Below are 19,201 nucleotides of genomic sequence, written 5' to 3' on the forward strand. Positions count from 1 at the left end.
TTTTTTTTTTTTTTTTTTTTTTTTTTTTTTTTTTTTTTTTTTTTTTTTTTTGATGAATTGGATAATCCTTGGAATTATCTTAAAGAAAAAAAAAATAAAATTTAACAAAAAATTGATAAATAGAATAGAAATTCTGTTTTCTTATACCGGGTATAACTTACAAGAAAATTTAAGAAGTGCAATGAAAAAAAAAAACATGCTAAATGTGGGAATAGTTTTTACTTGTAAAATAGTTGAAGACTAGTAGGTAACGTAATTATTAATCTATAGAGATAGTCTTCATTCTTAAAAATAATTCAAGATAAGTAGATAAACGTAACGTAATTTATTAATCGAGATAGTCTTCATTCTTAAAAATAATTCAAGATAAGTAGATGAACGTAACGTAATTATTAATCTATAGAAATAGTCTTCATTCTTAAAAACAATTCAAGATAAGTAGATAAACATAGTTATGTCACAGAAAATGTACCATCAAGTGCGGAATCTGAATTTCAAATCATGAGCATGAAAAATTCGTAATTGACTCTTCGATCCCAAAAACAAACAAAATCTATGCTTTAGAAGCTATCTTTCCATTTCTCCCATCTGTCTAGTAGATGGGTAAAGCAGATCAAAAGTAAAATATATCCACCAGAGATGGAAAGAACTTGGCATTAGACATAGCACATATGGAGGGGCGAGGGGAAGACATAACACCTTCACATCATCCAATATCGACTTTATGATATTCTTCCCATTACCTGAAAGTTCTTTTACAGATTTGTAAATCATTGTATGAATTATGACTCTGCTCACAAAAAGTTACCTAAAATGGAAGGTGTAAAATGAAAAGAGAGAAAAATGAGTACTCCAGTTTTAGAACTTACAACAACAACATCAAGTTCAACGATGTCTCTCCTAAGCAGGAAGACGTCCCAGGTCGGATGTAACTAACTACAAGTAATCACTGATCAGAGATTGCAGTTGCATCTCCTCCTTCTGAGCCTCTCCGCTTCTTCTTCCCTTCTCCATGCCTCGATCGTCGAGGTGCCTCGTCCTCACTTTCACTTTCTTCATTCCTAGAGGTGGTTCCTATCCCATATTGCTCATCAGGATAAGTTTTTGCCTGCTTATATTGCATTTCTTCATCATGTCTAGGCATCTCCTGGCCCTTGTTTTGGTCTGGACCCGTAATATATCTATCATTCCGATCACTACCCGGTCCCCTTTGGTCCCTCTTAACAGCTCGATTGATGTTTTGAGATGATGGTAATGCAGGAGGTGGATACAACGGAGACACACCCATAGGACGACCAGGTCGAGCTGGGTTAGGACCAGGAACCCCCATCCCACCCATAAAGGGACCACGTCCTTGACCCATCATCATCCCAAATCCACCAGGAGGGAACATGACCCCAGGTTGAGAAGGTCGTCCACGGAACATCATAGCAGCTGGGGGACTCATAAAATCACCGGGAAACCTAGGACCGTATGGACCAAAGCCACGAGGAGCCATACCAAACATGTCAGGCATGGGAAATCCGTCAGGTGTAACAGGACCATAAGGCAGCCCATCCGGACCCATCATCCCAGGTGGAAAACCCGGCATTCCATGAAAGGGTCTAGGACCACGTCCCATTGGCATATGTGGAGGCCACATGATTCCCCTGCCCCTTCCTCTGCCCTGAGCTGGTAAACCAACGGACTGGCCAAGGCTCTCCTCCTCCTCCTCCTCTTCACTGTCTTCCTCTTCCTCTTCTTCGTTATCCTCGAACGGGACAATATCTGGGTTCTCACTTCCACTGCCAGGATTAACTCCCCTAGCTTTCTCCTCTTCTCGTTTTAATTCTGCTGCTACTGAGACGGCCTGATCACAAAAGTAACAAAAATAAACTAAGGAAATTCATCTAGAGCTAAATTCTGAAACTGCCATTATCACTTCCTCAAATTTCATCTTCTTCCTCGCCTGCTTGCATATGTAATCCTTATTTTGTCATGGGAATGTATTTCAAAGTTAGCATACCATGAGTTCACCATCTGGCTCAAGATAAAGCAAAGAAGCCAGCTGCTCACCAATAGAGGGCTCTAGCTCTTGGCAGTCTCTACTGATCTACACTTGTAAGAATACGAGAAAAATGATGGCTCAATTAGTATCCAATGCTACCACTGATTGCAGAACAGGATATGAAGTAAGAAATATCTTCTTCAAACAATTATCCTCCACGAACATGGATGGTCGACAGGAAACAAATCAAAGCAATGAGCAGAAACAGGGTGCCAATTAAACAGATATTACAAGATAAACGCGATGCTAAACTCTACCCGGCCACATTAGCAATCTGAATAGTGCAACACTGCTCTTGGAGAAATCTTGAAGTATTCTTTACAAAAATGTCTTTTGATAACAACATTGAACCAACTCAACAGACTTGCCAACCCAAAGAAGTAACTAGGATTAACAGAAGAGCAGTAAAACTAATAGAGGATACAGTAAAACAAGCAACAGCACAGTAACTTAGAAACAACACAAAGACTAGTGAACAAGGATGATGGGCGGAGGTACAATGCCCCCTAGAATTACGGCTGCTGTTCTGCATTCTGAATGGATCAGCATACATGTTCAAGATTCCATTGGAATCATTTCATGTTTTTGTTGGGTTCAAGCCTTTATTTAAGTCTATCATGTTTGCGCCAACGTTTTTAATTGCAGTCAAGGAAAGAATTCATGAAGTGGTGGCTATTTTAGCAGGAAAATGAAGTTTGCATTACTTGCAATGGTTCTGACAGTCTAATGTTAGTCTATTGCTGCCTACTGTGCTTTTCTCAAATTCTTGACAAAATTCATGCTCTCAAGTTAAAGAGCGAGGACAATCAGGATTTTCCATCCCTCATGATTGTATCAATCATGTTAGCCCTTTCTGTTAAATGATTCCTGTAAGATTAAGTAAAATAAAGATCGCATGGTCTACATGAGGTAGAGTGTCATTTCTAGTAACTTCCTTGAAACTAAATCCTAGAGAAAGCTTGGAAAAATAAAGAAGAACAAACTTTCATCCACAAGATTGCAAGTTCTTAAGAATGCTCAGATAATTTGATTTCAACAAGATCAGTAATATCTCTTATCACCAGAAGGTGCAGAACAATATAATAATAATAAACATAAGAAATAAAAGAAGTGGGAAATATTTTCAAGAGTTCACAACACAAGTGAAAGTAGAAGCATCCAAAAACATCTGCAGATGTTAATATAAATAGAAATCTTTCTTCATCAAGCTTGGGATTCTATACCTTTACTGGTAAGTTTTCATTATATGGATTCCTCAAATGACGAGTTTTCTGGAAGGATAGTTCACATAACTGCAAGTAACAAAGTCAAAATTATTCATCGCATCATACAGGACTCAAATCGACAGCAACAAAATCATCCTTCACAACATAATTTAGATTGACCTCTAAGCTTTATCATGCATTTGTCAAATTCAGATTTTAGCTAGCTTCCAGGTATCATAGAAAATACAGACAATACTTTTTGCATAAAACTATAGATCTAAAAAAATGAAACCTTCAGCCATTTGAGTGAAAAGTTTTGCCCATAATGTGCAGTTCCATGTGCATATTTCCAATTGCCTCCACTGACAGATCCACCAATTCTGGTCATCATCTTTGCACAACCCTAAGCAGCAATTGCTAAATCAGTATGATTATCTCAAACAAACACACATCGATCCTCAATGACCAAGTAGTGTCGTACACAAACACAATGTGAATGATTAGCACCTGAAAATGCCGAGTCCGATTGACTGAGAAAATCAAAATAACATTATCAGCAGAATCAAAAGCTTCATTAAGTTTGGCTTCATTGCTTCTTTGAGTTGCCCATACCCCTTGTTGTACAGATAATTCCAAATTCTCTCGGTTGCAACTTTTAACAATAAAGTACCTAATTTTCAAAAATAAATTAGGACATTCAGAGTATTTAAAAGGTTCATGTAAGAGTCTGAGCTTTTTTTTTCTTTTTTCAAAATTATATTAAGAATGGGTAACCACTTGTCTTTATCAGAAGATGAATGGAAAAGGTTACAGAACCAAAATAGGGTATCCCCCTTGCTAATAAAGTTCTACAGAAAACAACTCTACCTAGCATAAATTACAAAGGGGGTATAATTATAAAGCTGGAGAGACTACATAAACTTCAAGTATTAAAGCAAACTAAATCAAAAAGGTCTGCAAGAAGTGTCAAACCACAGATTTAATGAGACCCTAACATAACAGAGTATGAGCTATGAGCCAATAGATTCTAGCCAATCAATAATAGAACCAACAAAGTGTTGAGGAAAGTAGTTTCTTGACACTTGGCAATTGACATGAGATGAATTGAAATGGAACATGAGCACATGGTAATGAAGCTTAGGCATAGAATTCAATAGCTTGATACAGAACTGGTAAAATAATTAATACCTTAGGATGATACCATCCATGCCCTTCTATATTCTTGCGTTTCTTCCCAATGAAAGCAAGTTTTCTGATATTGAGGGAAAAAATGATACCCTTCACCAAGCACCAAGCCCAAAGGCAGCTCGTATTGTGCTTACCAAAGGAGCAATTCTTCTCAAAATTTTAAAAGGAACTAAGTTGGAATCCCATTCTAACTAAAGATTCTTGTGGTACAAGGACTACAAATTAATAGGAAGAAAAACAATGTTGACTACTACGGCTTAAAGTAACCAAACAAAATCACAAATATGATAGTGCTGAAGGTTAATTAACAAATCTCTGCAACACTGTTTCCATATGATACAAAAACTGCGTTGAAGTAATATGCAAAAAGACTTCAGGTCGCATCAGACACACCTAGATATTCCTGGAGGCAAAGACGTTGCAGTTGTGTTTAGTTGATTGGGCTGGCCATTAGAAAGACCTTGTGTCTGAGTCTGGCTGGTTTGTTGTGCAGTCTGTTGAGCTTGCGGCTGTTGGACATCAGCAGATTCTGCTGCAGAAGGGTTTCCTAAAACTCCTTGAGTAACAGGGGCCGGACCCTGAGGAATCTGAGATTTTTCATTCTGTTGGGATAAGCCAACTCCACGTTGTGAAAAGAATTTGTTTGAGGAACCATAATTGTATGAACCTAATTGCTGTATTTTCTGAAGGATTTCTTCCACTGGAGGTGGAGGTCCAGGCAGCTTTGCGTGCCTATATCGACAATCAGAACCATTTGGACAGAAACCAAACTTGTACCTGCAGTTAAAGTGTTTAGGCGTCAGATGTATAACATCCAATGTTTTTTAAAGAACAAAAATCGGTCCAAAAAGATGTATTGCAGAAATTAACTTAAAAGATTATGTTAATGCAATAAATGTCGTCCAAGTAAAACCAGGGAATCATTGTGTAAAAACTTGAATGAGGACTTCACAAGATCTAGCACCATAAATATATCTAACTATAACATCAATTCTACATGTATTAGTTATGTTCTTATTGCAGCCATACACATGCATAAACTTAAAACTTAAATATCCTTAGAGGAATCATTAATTTCATTGATGGAGGGAAAACACAATAAAAGAAGTATGCATTCAAACAAGGTCCAACACTACCTACTATTACTTTGCTCATATAGTAGTGGTGTAGGGATACTCCATTTCTTTATTTTTCTCTCTTGGGTCCTTTTCACAGGTCCTTGATAGTTCCACTAAAAGAATAATGACACAGTTGTTGGGTGGCAAAAACTTTAAAGAAAAGGCTTGAAACTCTATGGATTAATGAAGCTAAGGCCATCTCGTGAGCTTTATGGTTAAAAGGGAATTCTAGAGTAACCAAGAAAGGAAAGAGATAGGAAGGAGGCTTGTGATTTGGATAAGTTTCTGTTCGTAGTGCCAACGACTTATGCAACTGTACTTCATTTGCAATCTTGATGCTCTTTTGTATACTCATGTGAGAATGTAGATTTTGTTTGCAAAATTACATATATTAAAGATGAAGGGCAAAAAATCCCCAGTCTAAAATCTAAGAACTGCATATGATACTAATAAATTCAACAACTAGGGATTAAGAAGAAGGGCATAAACGATAAGAGCAGAGATTGATCACCTCCTATTTAAAGAATACAAAGAAATTAAAGAACCAAGAATGTAAATCTGACAAAGAGCCAACAAATAAAAGACATAAATTGAATTCCAAGTTCCAAGACGTACATATTACACTCCTTAATATCTTCATTGGTATGTTTGTACACGCAATCCTGCTCACGGCACTCGCCATAGAGACGGAAGAACCGGCAAATGGGCATCCGAGACTTATCATACTGGTGAAGGAAGCCACAGGCGTCACCCTTCATACAGAGGCTTCGAAGCCAATGACGGCAAACCGTTTGCCGGAAGCTCCTCCGATTTCCGACGTTGCCGGTTGGGGCGCCAGGAGCATCAGCTGTAACAGCAGGACCGACGGCGCCGACAACGGAGTTGGAGACGGCGGAAGCGGCGGGGAGGAAAGAAGAATCTGACTGGATTATGGGCAAGGAGGAGGTGGCGGCGGGGTTAGTGGGGCCGGCATCGAGGCCGCCCTCGAAATCGAAGCTGAGAACGCCCTCCGAATCCTCCATTATGAAAGGGAAATCTTTACCGAATTAGGGTTCTGCAGAAGATCATAGCTCAAATCAAGAAGCAGAGACTGGAGAGTAGTAGTAACGAACTTGAAGGGAGTTGCAGGTATATGGGTTTTTCATTAGACAGTGAAAGAGACGAAGAATTTCAGTTTTATTTACTTTTTCTACCATTGGGATCTTTTTTACCTTACGGGGTGCGTTTCTTGGTAAGATGACTATTTTTATGTGACAATATCTTTATTTATAAATTCTAAATTTCTGACCTAATCTAGTACATTACATTTCCGTTAATAGCTAAAATTTGATCGGACAAGCACAAAAAGTCACCCTACCGTTATAATTTGAGTTGGGTAGTTTGGATTGTTCGGGTCGATCTGAGCATTTGTCTCTTATTTCCAAATACAAGGACGAAAACGTCATCCAACCCTTACAGTTTGAGCTGGGTAATTTGGATTGTTCTAGTGAACATTTATCTCTTATTTTCTAGGACAAGCACGAAAAAGTCATCCAACCCTTTGAGCTGGATAGTCAAGTCGATCTGAACATTTGTCAAAGTCACACAAGTCTCGCAGTTGGGTAGTTTAGATATTTTGAGTCGATGTAATTGTGAACATTTGTCTCTTATTTTCAAAGATAAGTACTAAAAAGTCACTCAACTAGAATAGTTTTGATTGTTTGGATTATATGGACATTAAATGTCCCACGAAAAAGGAAAAAGTTGAAACCAATATTGAACTATAAATAAAAATAATAACAATGAATACAAAAAAAAAAATTGGTAGTTCATAAATAAAAATATTAACAATGAATATGTTTCAATAAATCTACCCAAATCTAAATTGGAAATTCCCAAAATGTGTAAAGTTGAGATTAATGATGAGTTTAGCATCAAAAGTATACATAACTGATCTTAGAACACTACCCACTTTCAAAATAACAATAAACTCACATTTTCAAACGGATATCAACAACACACCAACCATCACTAAACCAACCAACCAACCAACCAACCAATACAGTATAAATTTTACCTCTACTAACCAACAAGATGAGATCCCTTTCATAAATCCGAATTAGTCCCGATTTCTATATTCTTTGGATTCCCATTCACACACTGCTATTACTTTCTTCTGCTGCTTGGATCTTCGATTCCATGGCAGTGTCGTAAGAAGCGTGCAATCCAAGCAAGAAATAGTAAACCAATAGAATTCCAGTCCAGATTGCAAACCTTTCAAATGAAGCTGCGTCGATGGACCCGAGAAGGAAAAAGTTTATGGCGATGGATATTGAAGGCACCCATGGGACCAGTGGCACGCCCCACACCCGTGGCTTCTTGGCTTGTGGGACGCTGATCCATAGGGCTAGAGTTGAGAGGAACCATATCGGAGTGGTTACTGCGAAGCCGATCCACTCATCGCTTGTGGCCCAGTAAACGGCAGTTGCGGTTGAAGATCCCATTATCAGAACCAAGTAGATTATAAGCTTTTTTCTGTTGGACGACGTTGTTTCGCTGCTGACATAGTAGCGTCGGACGATAAGGGCAACGGCTACCAGCATGAAGATGAAGAGGGTGGAAATTGAGAGAAGGTTTGAGATTATCTCCAAGGGTGTGAAGAAGGCAATCAATGCTGTTGCAGCCAGCATTGATGCTGTTGCGTTCACTGGAGTTCCTGTTCAGAAAATTAAACGCGAACATCAGTATGATGTTGAGTCTAATAGAACTTATCGACTCATATATTTAAAAGACTTCAAAACTTTTAATATGGCGTCTAACGGACTTCAGAGTACCCTACAAGCATACGATAGATGGTAAGCTTCTAACCACATCAATCCTAGAAAGTAGTGGGGCACAAAGACTGCTTATAAATTAGTAAGTCAGCTACAATCAGAAGTTAAAAACATTTAGTTGAGATAAATAGTACTATTAGCAACCATACCAGTTCTTTCATTGACTTTGGCAAACCAGGGGGAGACCATGTGGGTCCTGGCAATGTGCGTGAGATACCGTGCCTGACCAACTGCACTGACTAACAGAACAGTGGTCATGCCTTTTATAGCACCCAGAGCAACAATGTACTTAGCCCAACCCCATCCAACGGCTTCAAAAGCCATTGCAAATGGTGCGTCTTCATCAATCTTCTGGTAAGGCTGCATGAGGCAGAGGGTAGCCGCAAGAATACAATAGGCTAAAGTGATGATCACCATGGATGCAACAAGACCAATAGGAATATCTCTAGACGGGTTCTTAGTCTCCTCTGCCAATGTCGAAACCGCATCAAATCCAACGTATGAGAAGAACAAGACGGCAGAAGCTACGAAGATGCCGCGAGGGCCAAAGGGGGCAAAGGGAGTTAAGTTTTTGGGGTTGGCTTTCGTCAGCCCGGCAATGATGATGAAAACAATCACGGTAATGTGTAAAATGGAGGCAACGTAGTTGAGGCGGGAGGAGCCTTTAGTGCTCGCCACTGCAAACCCACAAATGACGATACTGAGGACGACGGCAATGGGGTCTAGCCGGTTGTAGTTTTCAGCTAAAACAGAGACATGGATGCGGAAATCATTTGGTTGGTGGTTGCAGAGGGTGGCAAAGTATGACGTCCATGAACGGGCTACAGCAGCGCCACCGATAACATATTCAAGAAGAATGTTGCCAGCAGCGACGAATGCCACGAAATCGCCTAGTTCTACCCTTAGATAGGCAAATGATCCACCTAAAAAGAAAATGATATCATAGTAAAAAGTTATTTAAATTGATTCATGCCAGTAAATGGCCAAACATGAACAAAGTTATTGAAAGTTCAATGCTTTACCGTTTTAAAAAAAGATAAAAAGATTTATCAAAATACTAATTAAAGTTTATAAATTAAATAATACGATAAACAACATAAAACCAATGAAACAGTCATCCCAATCAAATTTAAATCACAACCGATTGTTTCAAGAACCCAACTTTGTGTATTTTGTATATTCATTGATTAATTAATTTCCCTTCTCAAAGCAATAATAATAATAACAGCTATCAACAAAGTAAATTTATATTATTTATTTGAAGTTGGATAAAAGTTAAATTATTTAAAATGTCACACTATCTTATGTATCTCTATCTCTAGAAACCTGCCACATGTGCTATCATGTTAGCATTATTTATTAAGGAAATTTCAGCAGACCTGAAAAGGACCTTCTACCTTATCTTTAAAATTATTTTTCTCAAACTTATTTGACAGTTGTATAAATTATAGTTTGAAACCAATAACGGTAATAGTTTAAATATTAATATTCCATTTCATAGTCATTTATTTTTTTTAGTTTTTTTAAAATTTAGGCTTACAAGCTCTATTTATTTTTTCTTTTCTTTGTCTACTTTTTATAATAATTATATATATCTTTGAAATTTGGTTAAGAATTCACACAAATCCTTGACATTGATAAATTGTATAAAACGGTATGAAAAGAAGCCCACTTTTAAAACCCAAACAAATTTATTAAATGAGGTCTAAGATTTCAAATTTAGACCATTATTTATAATTAATTCTATTTGACTTCATTTAAAATCAAATCAAAATAATGAAAAAGTGGATGAAATTTTATCAATTTATTCTTCCGAAATTCAAGATTTTCTTTTGAAAATACATTTTTAGTGCCTACAATTTTGTGTATTTTCCTTTCAGACTTTTAATTTCAAAATATTATCTTTTTTTTCCCTGAAGTTTAGCTTTCAATTGATCTCTAGATTTTATATTTTACACATTTAATCCAGAGCTAGTGACAAAATTCATAGAAACTATATTAATTATAATTTTTTTAAAAAAAATAAATTAATAAATAAGAATAAACAAAAAGACTAAAATTGAACATTATTGAAAAACTTGAGAGTAAAAATTGATAAAATCTGATCTAAACTCACAACTTAGCTAAAAGTTAAGGTTAAAAAGGGCAAAAGAGAAGTTTTGGGGATAATAAAAATGTAATATTTGGAAAACTAGGGACATAGGGGTATAAATGGAATTTTAGAATATTTTTTTAATTTAATAAATAATAAATGAGAATATGACCCTCATATTTCACTCGTGAGTTATTATATATTATTCATAATTTAAAAAACTCAAAAACGATTTAAATAAAATTATTGGACATTTAGATTAATTTTATTACGATGTGAAGCATGTGAGAGATAGGTTTGGAAAGAAGCACGTACCGGCGGCTGGAATCTCGATGGCAAACTCAGTGTAACAGAAGACGGAAAGCATGGCGGAGACACCGGAGATTATGTAAGACAAGACGACGGCGGGGCCGGCGTGTCTCCTAGTCTCGAGACCTGTGAGGACAAATATTCCGGCGCCGATGACGGCACCGACGCCGAACCACATGAGGTCCCACCACGTGAGGCTCTTCTTCATCTCGTGCTGGCTTTGAGCCTTCATCTCGACAAGCTCGGTATGCTCGGCCGACCGGGCCATGAGCCGGTCCAAGAGGCGAGCTGGCGTCGCCTTCAGCGCTTTTGTATAATTCCCCCAACTCTTAAACGACTCCTCTGGAAGAAAATCTTCCTTCGTGCAGCCACAGGATCTTCTTCTGATCCCTTGGTCGTCACCGGCGTTACTGTTCGGTTGCTCCATTCTTATTTCTCACTGAAACAGTCAACCAAAAACAAAGAAGTTCAGAAAATGAAATTCCCCCAAATTAAGAGAGAAATAAGTAATATCAGCTCTGCCTCATTGTGTTTGTTTACCAAGAAAATGCATAAGCCTGATAAATAATGGTTTAAGATTAAATCTCAGTTTTGCCCCTGTAATTGGGGCTTCGTCTTAAAAAACGATCAACATTTTGAAAACACAAATCAACTTAATTCCAGTAAACTCCAATTTCAACTTCTATCCATTTGAGTTCTACTTGAAAACCATTTCCACAATTAGGAAAACGCTGATATCTAAATGAAGAGAATCGATTTAGAATCATTTACATTTGCACAGAATCAAAATCATAAACAATGCAGGAACCAGAATGAGATCTAAACCTAATCGAAATGAAATTGAAACCTATATAACAGAAGAGGTCAAAATCACAAAAAAATTATGAAGCATTTAAGTCGCCGAAAACACAGCAAAATCAAAATCACAAAAAAATTATGAAGCATTCAAGTCGGCGAAAACACAGCAAAATCAAAACAAGCTCTGTTAATGGAGATACAAGCATTTCAAAATCCGCCAGAAAGACTCAAATTCGAATATGAGACGATTCAAGTCGCATTATCACTGTTCCGTGCAAAAACAAAAACAACAACAAAAACCGCAATCGCCATCGCCATTTCACAGAGCTTCACATTTTCAAACATTTTAAAAACAAAAATCAACTCACAGATTCCGAGAGAGAAGGAGAAGAAAAACTGACCTGGCGACGACGAGAGGTGAGAGAACTCAGGCGACCGGATAATAAAAGAAGGGGAAGAGAGAGTGCTTAAGTCAAGGCGGGAAGACGGAAGAGAGGGAAAATGGGTTATAAAGTTAGAAGACCGGAAGAAAGAAGGAGAAACGACCGACGACAGCCGGTACACTATGGTTTCAGACTCCGGAATTTGACAACGAACTGCCACCTGGCGGTTAATGGTACGGTCACATTTGGGTAGCTGAGGTTTCTAAATTTAATCATTTTAAGAAGATTCACGTTTTACTAAAGCAGTTAAAAGGGAATATACGACACGTCGTATCTCCAAATCGGACTGACTCGAGTCCTTTGCCTTTGAAATCGCTTTGGATTATCGACTTTTTCAGACTATTGTCGTCCAACCAAAATCAAAGTTTCTATTTAAAAAATTGAATTTAAATAAATTTTCACCCTCTCAATTTCCTGATTTAGTTTCTAATTTTTAATTTAACTGCTCCAGAAAAAAAAAAAAAAATCAATTTTTATTTCTGAAATTATAATAATTTGTGCAATAATTAAACTTAATTTAATATTAATTTGGATAGGCCTATTCACGAGAGTTGAAATTAATGAGTTTATGACTATTTTATAAAATTAATTTAGTAAATGTGATATTAATTAAGATCTAATTAGGTCCCTATCATACAACTAAGTTAATTGAACTTTATTATAAACGTAAAACAAATATAAATTCATTATTTATGGAAAATAAGTAATAAATGAATACCAAAAAAATATTGTAACTTAAAAAATTACCTTATTTTCATTAATATTTTATTTGAAAAAATTAAATAATAAAAAATTACGATTTTAAAAAACTGAAATTTTAAAAAAATTTTAAACTAAAAATATTTTTGAAACTCGGGAGGTTCATATCCTACGATAACTCAATCAACTTGGACTGTCCAAGTTAAGGAATTTACATATTTTTGATCGAGTCAACCCGACCAACTACGTTACTTTTAAAATTATTATGAAAATGAATATTTTTACGATGTTAGTGATGTGTTGTGACATTAGAATTTTAGTTATTGGATAAATATGAGTTTTTAAAAAATTAAAAAAGAGTAACCGGACAACCCATCTAACCCAAAAATAAGGGTTTTGTTGTGAACTCTGTTCGAGATACTCGTGTCATCAACTCAACTAATCTAAAATTTCGAATTGGTCCAAAATATTTTTCCAATCTAACTCATATACACCTTTATTTGCAACTAGATTTAAAAATGAATTTGGAAATTATAAACATATATATTTTTTTTTTTTTGAAAAATTGAGAATGATATTATGTAGACATAACAATTCCTTCCCTTTGTATTATCATATATATTTTTAGTTCAATTCTATAACTAAATTATAAATTTGTGGTCTTAATATTTCATAAATTAAATGAAAAAAAATTAATAATTTGGAGCGTTGTTTAATATATTATATAACTAATATAAAAGATAATTTTTTAAATTGTATTTGATATATTAAATATTTAAAAAATTAATGTGTATTAAATACATAATATAATATATATATAATTTAAATAAAAAATATTTAAAAGACTAGATTTGTCGTGTTACAGAGGGCCTCGTTCAAAAAAATACGCGGTCTGAGGGCTTTACATTACTGAAAAAACACTAGATGTTGACCATACCGAGAGACACAAATGTATAAGTAATGTTAGTTGGCAAAATATTGTTTCAACTTACGATCAATAAATTATATCTTAAATGACCTTAAAATGGCGTTGGGTAAATGCTTATTTATATTAACTTCTTATTAAATTAAATAAATGCATGCTATATACATACATATATATAAACACATGCATTCCCCATAGTCCCTGGGATGAGTCTTTAAAAAGTAATAATAAAATCCCTAGTTGACTTATTTCAAGCCCTCCCTTTTTTAAAATTAAAAAATGACCTCAGTTTAGTTACAATATTTATAATTAATAAAATAAAATAAAATAAAATAAAAGCTTTGACCTTATCTAAAGCCATTTCTTTTCCATAATTAAAAATTTCAATTTGATATTTAATATTTTAATATTTTTAAAATTATGCAGGACCGTTAGAAAACGTTAAAATTGACTGGTAGGACTATTATATTTTTTAAAAGAAGAAAATTAAAAAAAAAAATACATTATTAATTAATTAATTTTTTTTTTTACATAATTTAATAAAAATTGAAATTATTCAAGAAATAATATGACGAAATTTGATTCGGGGTTTAAAATTGAGAATATGAAAGTCAACAATAAGGGAAGAGAATACTTTTAATAAAGAAATACATAAATTTATTAGTAATCGGGTTTAGGAGCCTAATTGACATAGGTTTATGATAGCTAAGCTTCGAAAATCGAAAATTTTATGGTTTAGTACATTATTCAATTTTACCGCTTTCATGATGTTAAGTATGACGTATTAGATGAACATGACTCTCCACAATGATATGATATTGTCCACTTTGAATATAAGCTCTCATGTCTTTGCTTTGGGCTTCCTGAAAATGACTCATTCCAATGGAGTTAGTATTTCTCAGTTATAAACCCATGATCATTCACTAATTTAGCCGACGTGGGATCTCAAAAATAGAGGAAATTTGTAATTATTTTTTTTAAAAAGCTATGGAATATGTAATTATTTAAAAAAAATTTATGAAATTTGAAGTAATTTATCGCAAACAGAGCATAAATAAAATGTTCCATTTTTAATGCCTTTCGACCTGTAAATGAACAAAGAAAATAAATATTCGTAATAAATAACAATTAATATGGGCCTATGCACGGCCCAATCTCTTACTATCCCACATCGCTTAGTTTCAAATATATTGAGTGTTTATATAGCGCAGGCGGTAGCATTAGGTCGTCCCTTCGGGGACATCCGATAAAATTGGAACGATACAGAGAAGATTAGCATGGCCCCTGCGCAAGGATGACACGCACAAATCGAGAAATGGTCCAAATTTTTTTTTCTAAATTACGAATTGCTGTGACTTTACGATCTTACCCCTCCCAGATTTATCGTTTTCTCCTCTGGCCGTGGAGAGCTCGCAGTTTCCATGGCTTCCTTCTTGGTCGTCGTCTTCTTCCGACACCGTAAGTATTCATCGGTTTCTATTTATTTTTGGGTTTTCCAAATTTTTCTACTTTCATGTTGCATGCATAAGCTTGTTTTCTAGCAATTTTGTCCGAAACAACTGATTTCGGTGCGGAAAAGCTTGAATTCCTGCATTAGGGTTACGTCTCCCTTCCTGATTTGAACTATCTATGAGCGCTGGTTGCTTTGCAGGAGTTTGATTTTGGTGCTTTATCATTTTCTTTTCCTACGACTTAGGGATTCATTCATGATATAGTTTCTCAGTGTTCAATCGAGCCAACTCTTTGCTGTTCTGTGTTCCGCTTGATTCTTGTTGGTATGTTATGAATTAATCCAACCCAACTTTTATGGTTTGGGTTAGATAATTCGAGTTGGTCGAGTTCGAGTCATAAAGAAGAATACCCAATAGAGAGTAATAAAAAGTGAGAAATGAAATCCTTGGGAACTTTTAAGTACAAATTCAATAACAAATGTCGGATTCAATAGCTAATGTCTGATAGCATAAAAGTCTTACAAAAGGTTAATTGCATCTCGAAAATGGCTATTTAATTTCAAAATTTCTGAGACTAATATGGTAATATAAAGCTGAAAAAGAAGACCTGTGATGGATAGTACAAAGAATGATTGTAATCTAAAATGCTACAAGACTTTGGAAGAAAAGAAAAGGTAAAAAAAGGTAAAAATGGAAGTCAATATGAACAGCAAGCAAGGAATTAACACTGAAGTAAGAAAGAAACTGAAACCTAAGTGAACAAAGTTACAACGTCTCTGCGGTATCCTCTAACGATCAAGAGCCGAGGCACGTTCTCAACCAACAAATCCAAGTACTCCATATAGAAGTATGCGGGATGGTCGACAGGAGGTGGCGGGAGGCTAACGAGCACGACAGCAGCCATCCTCGAGTATCTCAGAATTGTTGAGTTCAACTTGAGAGTTGTATTTAGAAACTTCCCAACCTGCTGCTCATTCACACTGACAGGCTTCCCATCAGCCATGAGTGTGGTACCTCTGCTCTTAGCTGCTGCCTTCATTTCACCTAAATAACTAGCAATCCTCCCTTGAGCAGCAGTGAAGGCTTCCATTGATTCGTCTGGTTGCGCGCCCTCCACTTGTGTGTCCCATGATTTTATCGTTATAACGATCACCTCAGCTTGCATCCGAAGATCATACAAAAACTTTTTGACATCAGCTTTGAGGCCCTCCGCGTCGGAATCCTCCTCTGCAATGCAGAACACCTGAATCTTACAGCTTTCAAAGGTCTCCTTTGTAAGGAGAAGCTGAGAGAGGAGAAGCATAAGACCACCATCTCTCACAATCCAGTACAAGTCGATAGTTCCATACTGCCTCTGAAATTCATTAGGCCATTCATCCAGACCCTTAACAATGACAACTGCTTTGTTAGCATCAATGCAGTCATTAATTATTCCAACAAAAGTAGTCGGAATTTCTATTAGATTTTCACGACGCCATATTTCTGGATATCGCATCACTACAATATTTGGCTTGAGATTTCCGAGACCCATCGTCTGAACGATCCCCCTGAAACCTTCAGACATTGTGGGAGCCACAACAATCTCTGCCACACCTTCACAGCGTTTGTAATCAATATATGTAGCAAGCTGCTTGCAGGCAGCTTTTGCATCTTCAACCCGTTCATGGTAATCTCCATCTAGAATGGAGACAAATATGGACATTCCACGGCCTTTTTTCTTCATGCAGTTTGCAAAATCTGCAAGTTTAGGGTGACAGGGTACATTTTCTGGCAGCTTTCCCCATGGCCGGCAAAATATCAAGGGAATGGGATACCAATTCTTTGGGTGGACTTGGCTAGCTGTAATATAAATATACTGCTATATTAACAACAGTAACAAACATCTACAGCAGTACATCCACTCATATGTAAGCCAAAGATAGCGAACGAGTCATCAAACTCGCAAACAACGAAGGAGAAGAAAAAAGAAAGGCACGTCCTGTATGACTCCCAGGATAAAAAGAGAAAACTGTTAACCTTGGACAAACCAAGCATTACGAATTCCTAGGAGTTGGAACATTAACATTAATGGTAGGCCAAATTCTACTAAACTTTAACATGATTGGTAAGCCAAATTCCTGGTCTAAGACCTAGTGAAGTCCCCATAGTTAAAGCAGATACAAAGCTCTATAACAAAGTGAAAGCATGCAGGGAAAAAAATCCTTAAAAAGAATTCAGGTTACCATACCCCTTCCCACTGCCTTTCCACAATCAGTAATTACAAAGTTAATAACCGAACGTATCTATAACAGTGCAAATGGTCCTCCACGACAGAACAAGTTATAGAATGAACATCCAAATTAAATGAAACCAAAAACACCACCATAAAGCAAATGACCCAAAAACTATAGTCAAGATAGTGTTTATAGGTATTATGCTCACCTCCAAGCGAACGAAGACTGCGAAGAGCAAGTTGGAAATATGCACTCTTGAAACCATCACCCCAGTCCCCAGCCTTACCTCTAAGGCATACATAATAATATAGAAGGCTTGCAAGAGCTAGAGACACTATCGTGAATGACCACGAGATCAAGAACATTATCACTGTAAACAAAGAAAGAAATTGAGTAAAGGACAACTCATATTGGTTCGGAGGGAGAGATAGAGAGAGCCATGCAGGAGATGACAGGCAAATAAATGGTTCTAACAACTAGCAAAACGTATCTCATGTCCAATAAATAACAGTTAGTTGATGCAAATATTTCGAACCTTAGATTTTGTTAGTCACGTGTCCAATAGAAACATCAGAAAGAAAAATATTACCTTATTTTTCATTCATAACAAGTAGAACATACAAGAAATTGTTGAATATGTTGCACGAATTATAATGCTATTCATCATTGAATTTATTAGCAATTGTACGCACGTAGATAAAATGGGAAAAAAAAAACGCTAAGAGATTTCTCCTTATTATAGCTACTTTTTGTAGAGTAGTGCGCCAAATAGGTACTCTGAGATTTCAAGTAATGGAACAAAATAGAAAGTTTCTGAGCTAAAATCAGAAAAACTAAACAATAAAAGCACTTGATTCTAAAAAATCACTCACTACATATTTGAAAGTATAGCATACCTACACAAAGTGATGCTCCAAGAAGAGAGAGGCTCCAATGATGGAATCTCCAGCGTGGACGCCAACTGGGAGCGTCTAGTAGATCCAAAAGGAAGCAGGATAAGTTCACACCAGCATAACAAAGTAGGAAAAACATGGTTACGGTAGGTGTGATAAGATCAAGATTCCCAATTATCACACATCCGATGCAGAGAAATGCAGTAAAGAGGGTTGCAAAGTATGGCTCACTGCCATCTGCTACTTTAAAATAGTTTAGAATAGGCAATATATCATCATTGGCTATGGCTGCTAGTAAGCGAGGGGCTCCTGTCAGACTCTGAAGGGCAGCTCCAAGGGTTGATAAAATAATTCCAACATAAATAAGTGCTGGGAAAGGCCAAGCAACCGTAGCAGTAAGAAGCCTACATAAGAAATTTTGGTTCAGTACAGAAATATTCTGAACTGCTCAACCGAAGCCTACATAAATAATGTATTAGTATCGAATTCCACCCTCCCATCTCTAAGGACTGCCCAACTTTCTATTTATACTTCAACTTTGAATCTGATGCCTAACAATGATTTTTAAAGGAAAAAAACATAATGTTTCAGCTATCACATATTCTCAAGGATTTGACCAATGTCAGAGATCTTTCCCACCAAATCACTCACTAGCAAATAGTAATAAACAAATAATGGATAATGCAGTGCCTCACTCGCTATAAGCCACTCAAATAGTCATGTCTCAGAATTTCCAATGATCTAACATTTACATCATTTCACTTGGTATTATGACATATTTTACCTATCCGTCAACAATTTCTCTCTAGTTGCCAGTGCTCCAAACAACAACACAGAGACCAGATATAATGCAGTTGTTGTCAGAGTTGCAGCCAGTGTTCCAATAGGAATTGAACGCTGAGTATCCTTCAGTGAAGCTGATCTATTAGAACCAGCCATTATTCCCGTCACAGCAGGGAAAAAAAGACCAACCAATGCACTGCAAAAAAAAAAAAAAAAAAAAAAAA

The 19,201-nt window shown here is 36.2% G+C and overlaps 3 protein-coding genes, 1 long non-coding RNA gene and 1 other non-coding gene across 6 annotated transcripts in view; 2 read left to right on the forward strand and 3 right to left on the reverse strand.

The window, feature by feature from the left end:
• Positions 1-706: 706 nt before the first annotated feature.
• LOC111495324 (30-kDa cleavage and polyadenylation specificity factor 30-like) lies at positions 707-6,733 on the reverse strand. The gene is made up of 7 exons (XM_023145302.1): positions 6,174-6,733; positions 4,834-5,217; positions 3,760-3,922; positions 3,545-3,655; positions 3,271-3,339; positions 2,006-2,092; positions 707-1,849 (listed from the first exon to the last, which is right to left on the reverse strand). The coding sequence occupies exons 1-7, from the start codon at positions 6,578-6,580 to the stop codon at positions 947-949; spliced, it is 2,124 nt and encodes a 707-aa protein (XP_023001070.1). The 5' UTR covers positions 6,581-6,733; the 3' UTR covers positions 707-946.
• A 693-nt stretch (positions 6,734-7,426) lies between these two features.
• On the reverse strand, positions 7,427-12,046 carry LOC111495525 (cationic amino acid transporter 1-like). The gene is made up of 4 exons (XM_023145598.1): positions 11,972-12,046; positions 10,779-11,211; positions 8,521-9,294; positions 7,427-8,253 (listed from the first exon to the last, which is right to left on the reverse strand). The coding sequence occupies exons 2-4, from the start codon at positions 11,197-11,199 to the stop codon at positions 7,691-7,693; spliced, it is 1,758 nt and encodes a 585-aa protein (XP_023001366.1). The 5' UTR covers positions 11,200-11,211; positions 11,972-12,046; the 3' UTR covers positions 7,427-7,690.
• Positions 12,047-14,854: 2,808 nt separating this feature from the next.
• Positions 14,855-15,397, forward strand: LOC111495622. Its single transcript, XR_002720330.1, has 2 exons — positions 14,855-15,095; positions 15,289-15,397. It is a non-coding gene; the product is annotated as an uncharacterized LOC111495622 (long non-coding RNA).
• On the forward strand, positions 14,865-14,967 carry LOC111495866. The gene has a single exon (XR_002720387.1). It is a non-coding gene; the product is annotated as a U6 spliceosomal RNA (small nuclear RNA).
• A 219-nt stretch (positions 15,398-15,616) lies between the features above and the next one.
• The window catches only part of LOC111495539 (cation-chloride cotransporter 1-like), a 20,647-nt gene continuing 17,062 nt past the window's right edge, over positions 15,617-19,201 (reverse strand). For both annotated transcript variants that reach the window (XM_023145618.1, XM_023145619.1), the window contains exons 10-13: positions 18,979-19,173; positions 18,198-18,598; positions 17,510-17,671; positions 15,617-16,927 (exon numbers count right to left, since the gene is read on the reverse strand). In XM_023145618.1, coding sequence (XP_023001386.1) covers positions 15,840-16,927; positions 17,510-17,671; positions 18,198-18,598; positions 18,979-19,173 — 1,846 coding nt within the window. In that variant the 3' untranslated portion in view covers positions 15,617-15,839. The remainder of the gene's footprint in view (positions 16,928-17,509; positions 17,672-18,197; positions 18,599-18,978; positions 19,174-19,201) is intronic.

The sequence above is a fragment of the Cucurbita maxima genome, unplaced genomic scaffold, assembly GCF_002738345.1.
Source record: "Cucurbita maxima cultivar Rimu unplaced genomic scaffold, Cmax_1.0 Cma_Scf00021, whole genome shotgun sequence".
Taxonomy (NCBI): domain Eukaryota; kingdom Viridiplantae; phylum Streptophyta; class Magnoliopsida; order Cucurbitales; family Cucurbitaceae; genus Cucurbita; species Cucurbita maxima.